Source organism: Salvelinus sp. IW2-2015, linkage group LG17 (genome assembly GCF_002910315.2).
Source record: "Salvelinus sp. IW2-2015 linkage group LG17, ASM291031v2, whole genome shotgun sequence".
Classification (NCBI taxonomy): Eukaryota; Metazoa; Chordata; class Actinopteri; order Salmoniformes; family Salmonidae; genus Salvelinus; species Salvelinus sp. IW2-2015.
The window spans coordinates 34624208-34645234 of NC_036857.1; the positions used below are offsets into that span (position 1 = coordinate 34624208).

Here is a 21027-nt window from a genome sequence, read left to right on the forward strand (position 1 = left end):
CTGTACATATCTAACCCTGCCACTCCAGTATCCCTGCACATTATAAATATGGTATTTGWCCCTGTAAATAGGTTTCTTACTGATTCCTGTTCTTCCTATTTCTAGTGTTTTTATTTCTACTTAAAAAAAGTAAAAATATATATACTACATTGTTGGGAAAGAGCAAGCAAGAAAAGCATGTCACTGTGCTAGCGTACGTCACAATAAAAACTTGAAACTGAACCACATACTGCTGCTAGCATGATAAGTGTAGCGTTAGCATGCTAATACTACAAAAACAGTGGACATGTGCTGTACCTTCGCAGTAAGGCTGAAGCAGCCCTTGGGCTCCACCATCTTCTCCAGGACGTGGCTCTTGATGCCGGCTGTACTGACATACTCGTACACCACGCCGTGCTCCAGGTGCACGTTGTCCACCGTCATGCTCACCAGGGGCACCGTGTCATCAGACAGAGACAGCCGGCTCAGGCCCCCCCTGCAGTCTGGATTGGACAAAGGGACGCTTTTGAGTACCTATTTTCAAGTACACACCTATTAGCAGACATACACAAACATGCACTTCTATGGTGAGATTGTGTAAGGTACCTGATCCGTTCCCATTCTTTCTCTCTCACCCCCCCCCTCTCCGTGGTGAGGTGGTGTACAGTACCTGTTCCGTTCCTGCCGTTCTCCCCATCGATGTCTGAGCATTTCTCTGCTGTGCAGGCCTTGAACGAGCCCCCCTCCTCCTCCACATCCTCAAACACACGGTACACCCACTGACACTGACAGGACACAGGGAGAACACACCAGGGTCAAACACTGGTGTGTTTGTGTCTCTAGGTGTATAATATGCGTGCATACATTCAAGTGTGTGTCTAGGTTTCTGTGCAAGAGCGTGCTTGGAATCACATGTGCTTCTCTGGCAGTTAAAGAATTTGTGTGTGATTGAAGTAAAAGAGACATTAACAGAGTTAAGCCTGGTTAAACATCAACAAAGCAGGGGGATTGGACAGGAGGAGCCAGGTTAAACATCAACAAAGCAGGGGATTGGACAGGAGGAGCCAGGTTAAACATCAACAAAGCAGGGGATTGGACAAGAGGAGAGGAGCCAGTGTAAACATCAACAAAGGAGCTCCTAATGAAAGCACTCCATAGCAGAGGTGTGGACTCGAGTCACATGACTTGGACTCGAGTCAGACTCGAGTCACAAATATGATGACTTGCAACTCGACTTTAACACCAATGACTCGTGACTTAACTTGGACTTGAGCCTTTTGACTTGACCTGACTTGATACCCTCCCCAAGCCCAAATATTAAAAATGATGCTATTTAAAAAAAGTGTGCAGCGCATCAACTCCTCATTTATCGGATTACAYTTTGAATCGGACAGCAGCCAATCAAATTGTGCCAGCTGAGAAAAAGTTGAGCGTGGCAGTGCAGAGGAACGTCGGCGGGGGAATTCAGATGGAGCCCTTGGAAAGATGYTARCCKAAATMATTATTTTCGGATATAAAGATGACGATGTATCCACAAAAAACGGATTGCAACTTGCAAAACAATCGGGAAGAAAATTAGACGGCGGCGCAACAATTTCCAACTTTGTTCGACATTTGAAGCTGCACAAAGAACGGTAAGTCGTGGCTAATATAGCCGACAGCTATATATTTAATTACTTTGCTGGTGTATCATGTAGGCTAGCGTAATGTTAAATCAATTAGCCTCCACACAATACYTCAGTGCGCGAACGTGATCATTGCACCCAAGATTGAGCTACAACTGGCTAGGCAGTTGGTAGCCTAAATCCTACCTGATGTTCCTAAATCAAGGTTGGGCGATTGAGGTTATACGATTGTGTACAAGCCTATTTCGCCCCATAGCGATCCTCGATAGTCGATCACTTTTGGGGGGGGGGGTCTTTCTCATGGCTACCCATGTATTTCCATGGAAATATAATGTTTATTTGGTAGGTAATAAATATAGATCTTTTTTAAAGTATTCATGATTTGCGTAAATGTAATAATATACTATTACTCTTGTTAAAAATATGAAATGGTATTACATTTGGTGAAAAGCACATTATGACTTGTTTAGGACTCGAAACTCAAAGTTTAGGACTTGAGACTTGACACTTATCGGTCTTGACTTGAGACTTGACATGGGACTTGCCTGTCTTGACTTGGGACTTGCGTGCTAAGACTTGAGACTTACTTGTGACTTGTAAAACAATGACTTGGTCCCACCTCTGCTCCATAGTATACCCTGCACTGTCCCAAGCTGACAAAGCCAAAATATTTGTCACAGTAGGAAAATAACAACAAGGGGAAAAGTAGGTATATTGGCAGTTCACTGTAAACCATAAAAGAGTGAAATTGAGGTTGCAGAAGAACCCTGGTTGTGACGCATTAAACCAGTCAAACCCTTGCATGTGACACTGTAGAAGGGAACARACTACAGTAGTGTGATTGAAACACGTCTCGACACTGGTAGAAAAGTCGCAATGGTCCATTAGGCTAATGCCATCATGGTTGAATCTCTGATCATGTACGTTTCCCTAATATTGTGCGTACAGTATTAAAACATTGTTTGTCGTCAAATGTCTCTTTCTTAAAAAAAAAAAAYAGATTCTCCCTATGTATTTGAATGCTTTATTGACAGACAGTAAGAATCAGAGGGGGATGAGACAGGGATTGAACCCTGTTTTCCAGTAGGGAGTCCCATGTGTGTATGGATCCGGTAGTGTCACCGCTGGACCACAGCTCTGCACGCAAACTACGRCTCACCATGTCGGGCTGATCCTGCTGGTCGTGGTGGGAGGTGAAGTGCTCCAGGACCTCCTGGTAGTCGCTATGGTTCATGTTGTTGCCATTCACCTTCAGGATGCACTGACCTGGCTGGAGGCCTGCCACCGCCGCCTCCGACCCTATAATCACACAGGGGTCAAAGTGGGCGGGGACACAGCTTCTCATGTGTCATCCTGTAACCACTGATGTCACAGAATGTATGCATGTTGAATGAATGTTTTTCTATAATAACAGCATGTGTACAATGTATCCTCATCTATCTGGTCCATTCTGTAAATATTTAGTTCATTCTATTTTATTCGGAGATCCCATTGAGATGAAGAATCTGTTTTTAACATGATCAGAGAATAAGGCATATCCAAGACCATCTGCTCATCTAAGACGTAGATAGGTGTGTGGCTCAGGTGGTAAAGCATGGCATTAGCAATACCAGGGTTTTGGGTTTGATTCCCGGGACCACRGATGCATAAAACGTAAGCACACATGGATTGTATGTCGCTTTGGATAAAAGCATCTGCTATATGGCATATATAATTATTATTATAAAGCTATGTGTATACTATTAATTAAAGTTCCTATATTGTTTTGGTCCTCAAATAAGTTGTCTGGTAACACTTTAGCTGTGCCCTAAAATAAGAACAGATCTCCTGTCCCGTTTAAAAATACCAGCCCTAGCATAATTTCCCCAGTGATCCACCTCACACAAAGCACACGACTCCATATCTTCAGTTTAGCAGCCAACCCAAGCCAACCAAATCCCAGCCGTCAACCAGGATCCTGGTTTAGGAGACGAGAGAGGGAGCTGGGGAGTATGATATCATTCAGAAATTCCTATGGGGCCAGTAGCTGAAAGGAGCCTGCGTGTGTGTGTMTGTGTGTGTGTGCAGCCAGAGCAGAGTGTATGAGACCCCGGGTCGTGACTCCTTCTCCCTCAATGCAGAAGAAAATAAATCGGCGGCCATGTTTCCTCCTTCCTTATCCAACTGTTTTACACATTTGGACTCATCCCTTGCTCGTGACTCAACAGTTGTAAATACAATTAAAAATGTACTTTGKCCCTAGCCTGGCGACCATGTGGTCCTTTGACCCTAGCCTGGCGACCATGTGGTCCTTTGACCCTAGCCTGGCGACCATGTGGTCCTTTGACCCTAGCCTGGCGAACATGTTGTCCTTTGACCCATTTTCTCTACACAGATCTGTTATAAAGAAATGTTCTATTTTGGCGAACATGTGGTCCTAAAAAGCAGAGCCTCAAGAAACTGGACCTGAAGTTAACAGGTGCATGGCTGGCAGGTAACGCCTCATCCTATAACGTAACGTTGATTAAGGAAGCCCCCCGCTCCTCTCTGAATCAGAGGGGTTGGGTTAAATGCGGAAGACACATTTCAGTTAAATGCATTCAGTTTTACAACTGACTAGGTATCCCCCTTTCCCAATCAGAGAGGTTGTTACTCACCTTTCCTTACTGCGTGTACATGAGGTGGGGCAGAGCCACTGAGTTTGAAGGACAGGGCACCGGGAGTGTCTGGAATCTTCACAATCCTATAACAACAAGAGTGTGTATGTGTGCACACGTGTGTGTAGGTCAGTAGAGGCTCCTCAGAGGAGGAAGGGGAGGACCAGCATCAGTGAATTTAAAACAATAGTGAAACATAAAAAAATGTATCCCTTTTTAGATAAAACTATACTTAATATATTCACCTCACCAAATATTTGATTAAAACACACACTTTTGCAATGAAGGTCTACAGTAGCCTCAACAGCACTCTATAAGTTAGCACCATGTTGTAGCCTGAGTTAAACAATTTAAAGGCAATGCTAACAAATACTAATTGAGTGTATGTAAACTTCTGACCCACTGGGAATGTGAAAGAAATAAAATCTGAAATAAATCATTCTCTCTACTATTATTCTGTCATTTCACATTCTTAAAATAAAGTGGTGATCCTAACTGACCTAAGACAGGGAATTTTACTAGGATTAAATGTCAGGAATTGTGGAAAAACTGAGTTTAAATGTATTTGGCTAAGGTGTATGTAAACTTCCGACTTCAAATGTACTTCGTACCCTTGCACATTGACTCGATACTGGCACCCAGTGTATATATAGGCAAGTTGTGCGGTCCCTCATCTACACCACTGCAAGTCAGATCTGTGGTAGGTCTGTAGCCGGTGGTGTCTGTGTGCTGCATGTGTTCCCCGCTCGCTTCAGCCATCTGAGCAGAAGCCAAAATGCAACCTTCCTGTGCTCATTACGAACAGGGTAAATAAAGAATATTGAATAACAGCACCATGGACAACTCCTCCGTTCACCCGGAGACTTGGTGCTGCCATTTTGATCTGCCGCTGACCACGTTTTAGCCTTCTCCCATTTACATTGTGTCATAGTTTACACACGGATTAGCCTACACTGTAATTCATTCAAATCCATGCACCATTTATGCAGTAAACGGAACTATATTTAGGTGCTATACATTTTTTTGGGGGTGCAATTCAGAAGGCTATATGGGTCTGCTAATGGAGGACTAGTAAAGGCCTAGTGCACTGCTTTTGTGAAAAAGRATTATTTTTCCCGATACTAATCTGTAATCTGATCCAGAAAATTGCCCATATCTGTTACAATACTCGTTTTCTCTGATTACTCGACACACCCTTGCATGTGATCAGGTGTGTATTCATTCCGCCGATTCTGTTGAAAAACGTTTCTTAAACAGAAGCAAGCGGAACAAAAACAGGGATAAACATACCTGTCCAATAGAAAATCGTTTGCAACTGTTGGACTAATGACTACACACTAGATCAGCTAGATGCAGGTAAGATTGTGCAAGGCGGTATTGAATGTGTCAATGTCTGTCACCTTGATGACTCAAATTTCTCTCTACCTGTTCACCTACATTGTAGACTTTCATTCATAGGCTAGGTTGGAGCAACCACATGATGTGTACAGGAACATTTGAGTATCATGAAGTAGCCTAAACCTATCGGTGTTACATTAAGCTGGATGAATGCAATACGACAGTCTTCCAATATGCTGTAATAGAAATAAGGKCAAGCTCATAAAAAAAGAATCGTCCTCCCTCATCTTAAACAGCACCGACCGCCACTAGTGTAGGTGTGTAGAGGATACCTGTGTGTGTGTGTGTGTGTGTGTGTGTGTGTGTGTGTGTATACACACATGCCTGTGTACTCACTCTTTGGTCTTGGTGTTGACCAGCATGCGTAAGGAGCGGCGGATGCAGAAGGCCTGGTTGATCATGGTCTCCACCTCCTGGAAGGGCCTGAGGAACACCAGGTCCTCGTTGATGGTGAAGATCTTCCTGCCCTCCTGCAGCCCCGCCATCTGGAGGGGAGGATGGAGAGAGAGACAACAACGGTGGAGCATCAGGGTAGGTTGTCTCTTCATTTCTGGTACGTCAGTGTCCATTTTGTTTTTCAGATGTAAAAAATAGTGTGAACAATTTTCGGCCAGATTTCACTTTAAAAAACRTGGATAAGTGATGGCAATAGCCTAAAAAATAACATCTAAATGATAAAAAAACAGCGATTCTCACGGCAGCCTTTATATATCCTCTCTGGCTAGCCCAGGACACAGGGACCAGATTCACTAGTATGACGCTTGGCTTTGGTTGTCTGGGGGGCTGGCTCTGGAGGACAGCCCAGAACAGGAAGGCACAGTGGCCCACTGAGTGAGTGAGTGTGCTTGCGTGCGTTTTCACATTTGTGTGTTATGTATTCTCCCTGCAACCCTCCCGGAGTCCCTGGCTCTCCCAGGTATTTTCCCCCACTGGGCCCCTGGAATCAGCTGGGCCTCATTCACAAAGCACACACACAGACGGACTCAGTGTTTGGGCAGTCTCGGATACACACGCTCTGTGTCAGCCAGGGCCCAACTACACTGGCACTGTCTGGAGCAGAGGAGGGGAGGAATAGCAGGGGGATGAGGAGGAGTGAGATGGAGTGGAAACGAGAGGGAGGAAAAATAGGGTAGGGGACACAGAAGGAGTGTGAGAGGTTCATTTTAGGAACTGTAAGGATGATGCTACAACTGTAGGCCTGAGGGCGGGAGGAGTGAGTTGGAGCGAGGGAGGAGAGTAGGATATTAAGGAACACTGAGGGACAGTCAGGGAAGGAGTGCTGTAAGACTGTGTTTACCAATCCCTTCCTCAGGGATCCCCAGTCGTTGCACATATGCTCCGATCCAACTAGTCAACAAGACCTTGAGGAGTTGATTCAAAAAGAAAGAAAGAGAGTAGATAAGGCTGTCCTCCAGCTGCAGACAGAAAGACAGATAAACACGTTTGCACAGAACCCCCCCCCCCCCCCACACACACACACACAGAGAGAGAGAGCTGAGATGGCAGTGAGGAGAATGTGAGCAGGCATGTCTAATAGTTCTGATCCCCACACTGAGAATAAAGTCCCCATGAGGAGAGGGACAGGTAGAGTGACAGCACCACCACTGTCTCACACACTGGGACTAACGGGCTCTGTCAGTAAGGAGGAGGAAGCATAGGAGGTGTGTGTGTGTCGTCATCCATGTGTGTGTCTGTGTGTATTTTACGTGTCTGTGTGTGTGTGTGTTTATAGACTCCTCACCTCAGCGTGAGAGCCCCTGGTGACAGACCTCACCACGATGGCCTTGTTCTTCTCCTCAATCTCAAAGCCATAGTCTTCCTCCTCTGGGTGAATCTATGGGGAGACAAAAAAACATCAACAAAGGCATTGACCGATTCATTCATTCATTTATGCATTAGATCAACGAACCAACAAAATCAGAACATTTTATCTGGCACTCTCTGTGCCGTCAATAACAAACGAATGACACGATGGCAATGACAGACCTGCGTAAAATACGTACATCACATTTGGGGTTATTTGGGACTATTCCATTACAGAGCAATAACAGGACCGTCGCCAATCGCAAGGTGGGGGTTATTTCCCTTCTGCTATCGCTAACGGCCGTCTGAGGAGACGGGTAACAGGAGAACGGCTAAACAATGGGCTCTGCAGCGTCAAAGAGCTGTGTGTGTGTGTTGGGGTCCATCACTTCAATCATGGCTGGAAGGACTGGGAAGGATTAGCATTTGAGCTAATCATTGGGGATGGGGCATCATGTCTACTTCCTCCTTTGTTCTTCTGAAGAAACGCTAGGGAAAGCTAATGCGTTAATGTTTGTCTGGCAATGTAACTTCCAGTTTCCAGACCTTTTCTTAAGGGGTTAAGGGGATTCGAAATTCCTCTCATTCTTCCAGCACCTGTTGGTAAATGTGACAATTCTGATATATATATTTTTTTTTTACACTTATCTACATAATGTCTCCGCCATCATTACCTATTATCGAAAACAGCTTCTGGACATCAGAATGCGATCACTAACCTCGATTAGGGACGAACATTTCTACTTAAACGAGTCGGCAGCTCTGGACGTTCGGCTTACTCCATACCAGTCCCTAATGCCCCGGACTCGAAAGAGGAAGCGACGGTGCAAAAGAGGAAGACGAGCCAGTATCCTGACGAGACAACGTTGGTGATGAACCGCTTCTACCTTCCGTTCTATTGGCGAACATATAGTCACTAGAGAAGGAACCGGAGGAGCTCCGTTTGAGACTATCCTATCAGTGGGACCTGAAGAACTGTAATATTCTAAGTTTCTCGTAGTCATGGCTGAACAAGGACAATACACATCTCGTTGATTTATCCATACATCTTTAAGACCGAACGGCAGCCTCGGGTTAGACGAACGGAGGAGGGTTATGTCTATTTCTTAACAACAAAAAACYATTTCTAATGTTAAGGAAGTCTCAAGTTTTTGCTCGCTTGAGTTCGAATAGCTCATGATAAGCTGCAGACCATACTATTAAGCAATATAGCTTTCATAGCTGACTATTTACCACGACACTAACCGATTCTGGCACTAAGACCGCACTCAACAAGCTGTATAGGCAAACAAGAAAATACATGTCTCGTGGCCAGTCATTTTAATGCAGGGAAACTGAAATCAGTTTGACCTCATACTTACCAGAAGGTCACCTGTGCAACAAGAGGAAATAAAACTCTAGACTAACTTTACTCCACATACAGAAACACATAGAACGCTTGCCCTCCATTTGGCAAATCTGACCATAACGCTATACTTTTGAGTAATGCATACAAGCAAAAACTCAAAACAGGAAGTACCAGTGACGCTCAATATGGAAAAGCTACAGGACTGCTTCACTAGCACAGACTGTAATATGTTCCAGGATTCATCCGCTAACATTGAGGAGTTCACCACATCAGTCCCGGCTTCATTAATAAGTGCATCAATGATGTCATCCCCACAATGACCGTACGTACATATCCCAACCAGAAGACATGAATTAGAGTCAACATCCGCAATGAGCTAAAGGCTAGAGCTGCAGCTTTCAAGGAGCAGGATACCAATCCGGAAGCTTATAAGAAATCCACTATGACCTCCGACGAGCCATCAAACAGGCTACGCATCAAAATAGGGCTAAGATCCTTGCAAACCATCACAGTAAAACGAGTCCTATATCGACATAACCTGTAAGGCCACTCAGCAAGGAAGAAGCCACTGCTCCAAAACCGCCATAAAAAAGCCAGACTACGGTTTGCAAGTGCACATGGGGACAAAGATCGTACTTTTTGGAGAAATGTCCTCTGGTCTGATGAAACAAAAATAGAACTGTTTGGCCCTAATGACCATTGTTATGTTTGGGGAGGCTTGCAAGCCAAAGAACACCATCCTAACCGTGAAGCACGGGGGTGGCAACATCATGTTGTGGGGGTGCTTTGCTGCAGGAGGGACAAGTGCACTACACAAAATAGAAGGCATGAGGATGGACAATTATGTGGATATATTGAAGCAACATCTCAAGACATCAGTCAGGAAGTTAAAGCTTGGTCGCAAAGCTTGGTCGCAAATGGGTCTTCCAAATGGACAATGACACCAAGCATACTTCCAAAGTTGTGGCAAAATGGCTTAAGGACAACAAAGTCAAGGTATTCGAGTGGCCATCACAAAGCCCTGACCTCAATCCTATATAACATTTGTGGGCAGAACTGAAAAAGCGTGTGCGAGCAAGGAGGCCTACAAACCTGACTCAGTTACACCAGCTCTGTCAGGAGGAATGGGCTAAAATTCACCCAACTTATTGTGGGAAGCTTGTGGAAGGCTACCCGAAACGTTTGAGCCAAGTTAAATAATTTAAAGGCAATGCTACCAAATACTAATTGAGTGTATGTAAACGTCTGACCCACTGGGAATACGATGAAAGAAATAAAAGCTGAAATAAATCATTCTCTCTACTATTACTCTGACATTTCATATTCTTAAAATAAAGTGGTGATCCTAACTGACCTAAGACAGGGAATTCTTACTTGGATTAAATGTCAGGAATTGTAAAGAACTGAGTTTAAATGTATTTGGCTAACGTGTACGTAAACTTCCGACTTCAACTGTACTTCGTACCCATGCACATTGAATCGATACTGGTACCCCGTTTATATATAGGCAAGTTGTCGTTACTCATTGTGTATATTATTATTTGAAATTTTCTCTCTGCATTTTTGGGAAGGCCCCGTAAGTAAGCATTTCACTGTTAGTGACAACATTTTATTTGAATCAGATTTGATTGGATATGAGAGCCATTCGTAATTACCATCTTCACACACAGTTGGGGGGTTAATTAAATTCTAACTGCGGCTCACGCATGGAAGCACATAACGTTACGGCTCCTCTCTTGGAACATCTTTTTGAAATMACCCCCGTGGAGAAAAAAATCTATCCATTTCAACTGAACTCATGACCGTTTGTGGGTGTTGATACTTGATATTCCGTATATATTGTAGAATATATTTATATCTTAACCGTTTTATCGGAACTAATGTTATCAAATGTTCGGTMTGAATATGAGCAAACTGTGAAGTGTATGTCTTCACCAAAGCGACTGAACTCATTAGTTTGAATTGTTCTTCCTGATGCTCGCATGCTATGAGACTTCCTTACACACACACACACATCTGATTTCCTAAAGATATCTGCCATTAATGGATCCGTTGGACTTCAAAGCCCGGTCTCATCTTCAAAGGCGTAAGGAGATGTTTTGAGCTGCATCAGACACTGAGGGGATGAGATGTCTCCATGTGCTCTCTGATACCCACAGCCAGATGTGGTTAAAGTCATCACACAAACACTTGGGCCTTGCGGAGTGAAGGACATGGCTGTTTCTGATCATGCCCAGACTTCTGGGGAAGTCAAAAACCTGCTCCTCTAAATACTACTGTGTGGCAGCTTATTGTTACAGCAGCGGACAAGGCATTGAATGAATAACTGACTGGTAACAATGTACAGTGCTGTTACGTTCACACAAGTGTATGTGCTCATTTATGTGTGTGTGTACATGCGTGTGTGTGTTCATGTGTGTGTGTGTGTGTGTTCATGTGTGTGTGTTCGCTCATTTATGTGTGTGTGTACATTCGTGTGTGTGTGTGCGTTCATGTGTGTGTGTGTGTACGTTCATGTGCGTGTACAGTGGTTCCTCCTTTAAAAGTAGCGTCATACTGCAGCACACCTTGTGGGCTGCTGCAGCATTCTATGGCACGTTATTTAATTGTCAGACATTTTTACGTTAATGCAAGTTAGTGCTAGTTTGACCACCAGAGGGCAACTTTGAAAAGCATTTGATATTCTCCCACATTGGCATTACTAGAGAATTTAAAACCTTTTTTGGAAAAACAGTGTACATGGGACTGATTTTAAGAAATTTGGCTTAATTAATTGAATCAACAAATGGAAAATATTGCGCTGTACAACGTGKCGGTCGGTAGCAGGCTACAGCATAAGAGGATTGGAGGATCCTAAATTAATATCTAAGGGGCATAACATGTCCACAGCCTAATTGTAGTGTAACCAATACTCATTTTGTCTATGGTAGGCCTACAGTATATCTCAAAATATTTTTTTCAATGACGTGACTCTCCACCAATAATTACATTTAGAGGATTGGAGGATTCTACATTAATATGTAAGGGGCATTTCCCGTTAGATATTCTCACAGATCCTAAGGGGCTTTAATATAATTCTAAATGAATTAATAATAATAAATCGCTTTGTTAAAAAAAGTAACAATATTTTGGAGATAATTTTMTTTWWWWWWWAAACMACAGTGKGCGATTGTAATCTGAATAAAGGCCCAAATAATATTTATAAAGGCCAAAATATAGCCCTGCTAATAGCCATAATGACGCTGTACGTGACCATGTGTGTTTGAAAGAGTACTTTCCAGTAAGCAGCAATTTGTTTGCCTTCATTAGACAACTTTGTTCCAATAATTCTGTAATTTAGTGATATCTATTCCCATAATAATTCGTTATGATCCATAACTAAATCAACATCTGCATTTTGAAAGAGTATTTATATCATTCTTTTATTAATGAAYGCATAAAGATGCTGGTGAAGAAATACAGTACTGTACAGTATATGCTTTTACATTTGGATAATAAAGAATTTTGAAGATATAAGCCACCTGCATTTGTTTATTAGGCTACTGTGCAGTCTGACAAGTAAACATAGCCTACAATACATACTGTAGTAAACATGGAAATGCAGGCACGCGGGACACCAGGGTTCAATTCCCTGACGGGGAGGAAGGAGTAGGCTGTCCTTGTAAATAAGAATTTGTTCTTAACTGATTCCATATGTGTTAATTCATAGTTGTGATGTCTTCACTATTATTCTACAATGTAGAAATTAGTAAAGATAAAGACAAATCCTGGAATGAGTAGGTGTGTCCAAAATTTTWATTTGATTAATATTATGGTGTTTCTATTCCAATAAAAAACGAAAAACACTCTGGGTTTCTGTTAGGATGGAATGAGAAATATAGTGCTGTACAACGTGACGGTCGGCAGTACAGTACTGGGCTATTTAGCTTAAGAATCCCGATGTCGTGCGGGCATGTGGGAGACTGGGGTTCAATTCCCCGACGGGGAATGGATCCATAACTAAATAAACATCGGCATTTTGAAAGAGTATTTTTATCATTATTTTATTAATGAAAGCATAAAGATGCTATTATTGGTTACATTGTTTTCGTTTGAATGTACAGACTGGCAATAAGAACAGAACACCGGGAACATTTCCCTAGTCAGTGCCATTATTAGTGCAATTTCGTTTTCAAATAATTCTTGCCATTCTTGAACATGGGGTGAGCCATTGTTACTAATGTGTAAATTAAGCCAGTTTGTTATGTAGAATGATTCATTTCTGTTTTTAGTGCGAGAAAAACCAAAAACCTACAGTCATCTCATGGGTCTCCCAGTCGAGGCCAGCACGGGTATTGAACCAGCATCCGTAGCAACACAGCTTGCACTGTTATGCAGTGTCTTAGACCGTTGTGCCACTCAGGTGCTGTACAACGTGAARGGTCAGGAGTGGCCTACAGTACTACAGTAAGAGCAAAATAATCCTAACATAAAATAAAATAAAAACCTTAGCGTAACAGTTTTAGTAAGTAATACTGAAGTCGTGCACAATTATCAGTTTCTAATTAGGTTTATGTCGCCCATTCATTGTCAGTTAGAGACACAGTAGGACCCAAAAGCATAATCAGTACTCTAACTCCCCRTTGTGGTGGTCTGGAGCAATGAAGTGGTGATGAGGGATACCATACTAAACCACAAATGACCTCTAAATCCCACGGCGTAAACTCACAACTTTTAAAGGAGGAACCACTGTAATTGCACTCACCACTAGGGACTTGACCAGGATGTTCTCGATGAGCTTGAAGTCGTTGCGCTGCAGCTGCTTGGTCTTGGAGCTGGTACCCTCCATCTCCTCGTCGGCGTAGAAACGAAAGAACTGTGACTCGTCTTTGAAATCGGTCTTCTCCAGAACTGTGACAAAGAAAGGGAAAGAGAGAAAGGGTTGAACTGAAGATAAATGTGGGTCACTTGAATAAATCTTTAAGCTGAGTCTCCGTCTAAAAAGGAACGTCACCCTATTCCCTATGTTGTATTTGTATTTATTATGGATCCCCAAGGCAGCAGCTACTCTTCCTGGGGTCCGGCAAAATGAAGGTAGTTATAAAGTTTAAAAAACATTACAATACATTCATTACAAAATTCACAACACACTAGGTGTGTGCCCTCAGGCCCATACTCCACTACCACATATCTACAACACACAATCCATGTGCACGTGTGTGTATAGTGCGCATGTTATCATGTGTGGGTATGCATGTGTCTGTGCCTATGCTTGTGTTGCTTCACAGTCCCTGCTGTTCTATAAGGTGTATTTWTATCTMMTTAAAAAWAATCTGATTCTACTGCTTGCATCAGTTACCTGATGTGGAATAGAGTTCCATGTAGTCATGGCTCTATGTAGTACTGTGCACCTCCCAGTCTGTTCTGGACTTGGGGACTGTGAAGAGACCTCTTGTGGCATGTCTTGTGGGGTATGCATGGGTGTCTGAGCTGTGTGCCAGTAATTTAGACAGACAGCTCGGTGCTTTCAACATGTCAATACCTCTCACAAATACAAGTAGTGATTAAGTTAATCTCTCCTCCACTTTCAGCCAGGAGAGATTGACATGCATATTATTAATGTTGGCTCTCTGTGTACATCCAAGCTGCCCTGTTCTGAGCCAATTGCAATTTTCCTCAGTCCGTCTTTGTGGCACCTGACCACACGACTGAACAGTAGTCCAGGTATGACAAAACTAGGGCCTGTAGGACCTGCCTTGTTGATAGTGTTGTTAAGAATGCAGAGCAACACTTTATTATGGGCAGACTTCTCCCCATCCTAGCTACTGTTGTATCAATATGTTTTCACCATGACAGTTTACAATCCAGGGTTACTTCCAAGCAGTTTAGTCTCCTCAACTTGCTCAATTACCACATTATTCATTACAATATTTAGTTGAGGTTTAGGGTTTAGTGAATGATCTGTCCCAAATGCTTTTAGTTTTTGAAATATTTAGGACTAACTTATTCCTTGCCACCCATTCTGAAACTAACTGGAGCTCTTTAAGTGTTGCAGTCGTCACTGTGGTAGCTTACGTGTATAGTAGTGAGTCATCCGAATTCAAAGACACTCTGGCTGTACTCAAAGCCAGTGGCATGTCGTTGGTAAAGATTGAAAAAAGKAAAGGGCCTAGACAGCTGCCCTGGAGAATTCCTGATTCTACCTGGATTACGTTGGAGGCTTCCATTAAAGAAAACCCTCTGTGTTCTGTTAGACAGGTAACTCTTTATCCAGAATATAGCAGCGGGTGTAAAGCTATAATACATACGTTTTTCCAGCAGCAGACTATGATCGATGTCAAAAGCCGCACAGATGTCTGACAAATCAGCCCCCACAATAATCAGTAATTTGTGTAAGTGCTGTGCTTGTTGAATGTCCTTCCCTATATGCGTGCTGAATGACTGTTTGTGTATTGTAAAATAGCATTCCATCACAATTTTTCCAAAAACTTTACTAAGGGTTGCAACAGGATGATTGGTCAGCTATTTGAGTTAGTAAAAAGGGCTTTACTAGACTTTTGCTTCCCTCCGGCCCTGAGGGCACACACTTTATAGTTGGCTTAAATTTAAGATATGGCAAATATGAGTGGCAACATTGTCCGCCATTGTCCTCAGTAATTTTCCATCCAAGTTGTCAGACCCTGGTGGCTTGTCATTGTTGATAGATAACAAATTCAAAAATGACAATTCTTGTCTTTCAAAATTTGGTCAGATTTACTTGGATGTGTAGTGTAAGCGTTTGTTGCTGGCATGTCATGCCTAATCTTGCCAATGAAAAAATAATTTAAGTTGTAGCAATATCAGTTGGTTTTGTAAAGAATGAGCTACCTGGTTCAATGAATGATGGGGCTGAGTTGACATATTTTCCCCAAATGTCATTGAAGGTGCTCCAAAGCTTTTTACTATCATTCCTTATGTCATTTATCTGTATTTCATAGTGTAGTTTCTGCTTTTTATTCAGTTTAGTCACATGATTTCTCAATTTGCAGTACGTTTTCCAATCGTTTGTGCAGCCAGACTTACTTGCCATTCCTTTTGCCTCATCCCTTTCAACCATACCATTTTTCAATTCCTCATCAATCCACGGGGATTTAACAGTTTTTACAGTCATTTTCTTAATGGGTGCATGCTTATTAGTAACTAAGCAATTTCATAAATGTGTCAAGGGCAGCGTCTGGTTGCTCCTCATTACACACCACGGACCAACAAATATTCTTTACATCATCAACATATGAATCACTACAAAACTTATTGTATGACCTCTTATACACTATGTGGTGTACATGCGTGTGTGGTTCATGTGGTGTGTGTGTGTGTGTGTCTGTTCGATGTGTGTGTGTTCGCTCATTTATTGTGTCGTGTACATTCGTGTGTGTTGTGTGCGTTCATGTGTGTGTGTGTGTGTGTGTGTGTTGGTGTACGTTCATGTGCGTGTACAGTGGTTCTCCTTTAAAAGTACTCATGACTGCGCAAACCTGTGGCTGCTGCGTAAAGCCCAATGTTCTATGGCACGTTATTTAATTGTCAGACATTTATCTTAATGCAGTTAGTGCTAAGTTTGAGACCAGAGGGCAAACTTTGAAAAGCATTTGAGATATCTCCCACATTTTTGGCATTACTAGAGAATTTGAAACCTTTTTGGAAAAACAGTTGTTCCATGGGAACTGATTTTAAGAAATTTGGCTTATTAATTGAATCAAGCAATATGGAAAATATTGCGTCTGTACACGTGCGCGGTCGGGAAGAGGCTACAGCATAAGAGGATTGGAGGAATCTAAAATTAATATCTAAGGCATAACACTGTCCACAGCCTAATTGTAGTGTAACCAATACTCATTTTGTCTATGTAGGCCTTACAGTATATCTCCAAATTTTTTTTCAAAATGACGTGACTCTCCACCAATAATTACATTTAGAGGATTGGAGGATCTACATTAATATGTAAGGGGCTATTTCCCGTTAGATATCTCAAACAGATCCTAAGGCTTATATATACTTCTAAATAATTAATAATAATAAATCGGCTTTGTAAAAAAGTAAAAATAATTTGGATGATTAATTTTTTTTTTTTTTTATTACACGACAGTAGCCGATTGTATCTGAATAAAGGCCCAAATAATATTTTATAAGCCAAATATAGCCCTGCTAATAGCCATAATTGACGCTGTACGTGACATCGTGGTGTTGAAAGAGTACTTTCCAGTAAGCAAGCAATTTTGTTTGCTTATGTAGACAACTTGTTCCAATAATTCTGTAATTTAGTGATATCTATTCCATGAATAATCCCACGCGGAAAGTTAATGATCCAACATAACTAAATCACATCTGCATTTTGCAGAGTATTTATAGTCATTCTTTATTAAATGAAGGCATAAAGATGCTTGGTGAAGAAACAGTAACTGTACTGCAGTATAGCTTTTAACATTTGGATAATATAAGAATTTTGAAGATATAGCCACCTGATGTGTGAGTTTATTTGTAGGCTACGGTGTGGCAGTTGACAAGTGAGATACATTGCCTACATACATACGTAGTAGAGAGCGATGGATGAATGCAGAGCCACGCGGTGACACCAGGGTGCAATTCCCGACGGGGAGAATGAGTAGGCTGTCCTTGTAAATAAGAGAATGTTCTTAAGCAGATTCCATATGTTGTTATCAGTGTGATTTATATCTTCACTATTTTCTACAATGTAGAAATTAGTAAAGATAAAGACAAATCCTGGAATGAGTAGGTGTGGTCCAAAATTTTATTTGATTAATATTATGGTGTTTCTATTCCAATAAAATAACGAAAAACACTCTGGGTTTCTGTTAGGATGGAAATGAGAAATATAGTGCTGTACAACGTGACGTTACGGCAGTAAAGTACTGGGCTATTTTAGCTTAAGAATCCCGATGTCGTGCGGCATGTGGAGAACTGGGGTTCCATTCCCCGACGAATGGATCCATAACTAAATAAACATGCATTTTGAAAGAGTATTTTTATCATTATTTTATTAATGAAAGCATAAAGATGCTTATTATTGGTACATTGTTTCGTTTGAATGTTACAGACGGCAATAAGAACAGAAACCACCGGAACATTTCCCTAGTCAGTGCCATTATTAGTGCCAATTTCGTTTTCACAATAATCTTGCCATTCTGAACATGGGGTGAGCCATGTTACTAATGTGTAAATTAAGCCAGTTTGTTATGTAGAATGATTCATTTCTGTTTTTAGTGCGAGAAAAACCAAAAACCTACAGTCATCTCATGGTCTCCCAGTCGAGGCCAGCACGGGTATTGAACCAGATCCGTAGCAACACAGCTTGCACTGTTATGCAGTGTCTTAGACCGTTGTGCCACTCAGGTGCTGTACAACGTGAACGGTCAGGAGTGGCCTACATACTACAGTAAGAGCAAAATAATCCTAACATAAAAAAAATAAAAACCTTAGCGTAACATTTTAGTAAGTAATACTGAAGTCGTGCACAATTATCAGTTTCTAATAGGTTTATGTCGCCCATTCATGTCAGTTAGAGACACAGTAGGACCCAAAAGCATAATCAGTACTCTAACTCCCCTTTGTGGTGGTCTGGAGCAATGAAGTGGTGATGAGGGATACCAACTAAACCACAAATGACCCTCTAAATCCCACGGCGTAAACTCACAACTTTTAAAGGAGGAACCACTGTAATTGCACTCACCACTAGACTTGACCAGGATGTTCTCGATGAGCTTGAAGTCGTTGCGCTGCAGCTGCTTGGTCTTGGAGCTGGTACCCTCCATCTCCTCGTCGGCGTAGAAACGAAAGAACTGTGACTCGTCTTTTGAAATCGGTCTTCTCCAGAACTGTGACAAAGAAAGGGAAAGAGAGAAAGGGTTGAACTGAAGATAAATGTGGGTCACTTGAAAATCTTTAAGCTGAGTCTCCGTCTAAAAAGGAACGTCACCCTATTCCCTATGTTGTATTTGTATTTATTATGGATCCCAAGCCAGCAGCTACTCTCCTGGGTCCGGCAAATGAAGGTAGTTATAAAGTTTAAAAAACATTACAATACATTCATTACAAAATTCACAACACACTAGGTGTGTGCCCTCAGGCCCATACTCCACTACCACATATCTACAAACACACAATCCATGTGCACGTGTGTGTATAGTGCGCATGTTATCATGTGTGGTATGCATGTGTCTGTGCCTATGCTTGTGTGGCTCACAGTCCCTGCTGTTCTATAAGGTGTATTTTTATATTTGTTTAAAAAAAATCTGATTCTACTGCTTGCATCAGTTACCTGATGTGGAATAGAGTTCCATGTAGTCATGGCTCTATGTAGTACTGTGCACCTCCCAGTCTGTTCTGGACTTGGGGACTGTGAAGAGACCTCTTGTGGCATGTCTTGTGGGGTATGCATGGGTGTCTGAGCTGTGTGCCAGTAATTTAGACAGACAGCTCGGTGCTTTCAACATGTCAATACCTCTCACAAATACAAGTAGTGATTAAGTTAATCTCTCCCCACTTTTCAGCCAGGAGAGATTGACATGCATATTATTAATGTTGGCTCTCTGTGTACATCCAAGCTGCCCTGTTCTGAGCAATTGCAATTTTCCTCAGTCCGTCGTTGGCACCTGACACACGACTGAACAGTAGTCCAGGTATGACAAAACTAGGGCCTGTAGGACCTGCCTTGTTGATAGTGTTGTTAGAATGCAGAGCAACACTTTATTATGGGCAGACTTCTCCCCATCCTAGCTACTGTTGTATCAATATGTTTTCACCATGACAGTTTACAATCCAGGGTTACTTCCAAGCAGTTTAGTCTCCTCAACTTGCTCAATTACCACATTATTCATTACAATATTTAGTTGAGTTTAGGGTTTAGTGAATGATCTGTCCAAATGCTTTTAGTTTTTGAAATATTTAGGACTAACTTATTCCTTGCCACCCATTCTGAAACTAACTGGAGCTCTTTAAGTGTTGCAGTCGTCACTGTGGTAGCTTACGTGTATAGTAGTAGTCATCCGAATTCAAAGACACTCTGGCTGTACTCAAAGCCAGTGGCATGTCGTTGGTAAAGATTGAAAAAAGAAAAGGGCCTAGACAGCTGCCCTGGAGAATTCCTGATTCACCTGATTACGTTGGAGTTCTTCCATTAAAGAAAACCCTCTGTGTTCTGTTAGACAGGTAACTCTTTATCCAGAATATAGCAGCGGGTGTAAAGCTATAATACATACGTTTTTCCAGCAGCAGACTATGATCGATGTCAAAAGCCGCACAGATGTCTGACAAATCAGCCCCCACAATAATCAGTAATTTGTGTAAGTGCTGTGCTTGTTGAATGTCCTTCCCTATATGCGTGCTGAATGACTGTTTGTGTATTGTAAAATAGCATTCCATCACAATTTTTCCAAAAACTTTACTAAGGGTTGCAACAGGATGATTGGTCAGCTATTTGAGTTAGTAAAAAGGGCTTTACTAGACTTTTGGCCTGTGGCCTGCTGGAGGTCATTTTGCAGGGCTCTGGCAGTGCACCTCCTTGCACAAAGGCGGAGGTAGCGGTCCTGCTTGGGTTGTTGCCCTCCTACGCCTCCTCCACGTCTCCTGATGTACTGGCCTGTCTCCTGGTAGCGCCTCCATGCTCTGGACACTACGCTGACAGACACAGCAAACCTTTTTGCACAAGCTCGCATTGATGTGCCACTGGATGAACTGCACTACCTGAGCCACTTGTGTGGGTTGTAGACTCCGTCTCATGCTACCATTAGATGAGAGCACGCCCAGCATCCAAAGTGACCAAAACATCAGCCAGGAAGCATAGGAACTGAGAAGTGGTCTGTGGTCACCACCTGCAGAATCACTCCTTTTTTGGGGGTGTCTTGCTAATTGCCTATAATTTCCACCTTTTGTCTATTCCATTTGCACAACAGCATGTGAAATTATTGTCAATCAGTGTTGCTTCCTAAGTGGACAGTTTGATCACAGAAGTGTGATTGACTTGGAGTTACATTGTGTTGTTTAAGTGTTCCCTTTATTTTTTTGAGCAGTGTATATTGTGATCACTACATCGATTAATCTGGATACTGCTTTTAAGCACATTTCTGCAGCATTAGTAAAGATGTTTTCAATATATGTTGATGATTCAATCCTGTGCGTTTGTATCCTGGTAGGATGAATGTGCGACCCGGGCTGGCAAAATTCTGAATCATTGCTACTCGAATTTCAGCGACGCTTACAAAAT

At 42.2% G+C, this 21027-nt stretch overlaps 1 protein-coding gene across 1 annotated transcript in view; it reads right to left on the reverse strand.

Moving 5' to 3' along the window:
* LOC111977234 (phosphatidylinositol 3,4,5-trisphosphate-dependent Rac exchanger 1 protein-like) overlaps nt 1–21027 on the reverse strand; it is a 161705-nt gene that overhangs the window by 31520 nt on the left and 109158 nt on the right. The window contains 7 exon segments of the mRNA XM_024006602.2: nt 298–482; nt 650–764; nt 2764–2903; nt 4241–4326; nt 5975–6123; nt 7380–7472; nt 13534–13679. Coding sequence (XP_023862370.2) covers nt 298–482; nt 650–764; nt 2764–2903; nt 4241–4326; nt 5975–6123; nt 7380–7472; nt 13534–13679 — 914 coding nt within the window.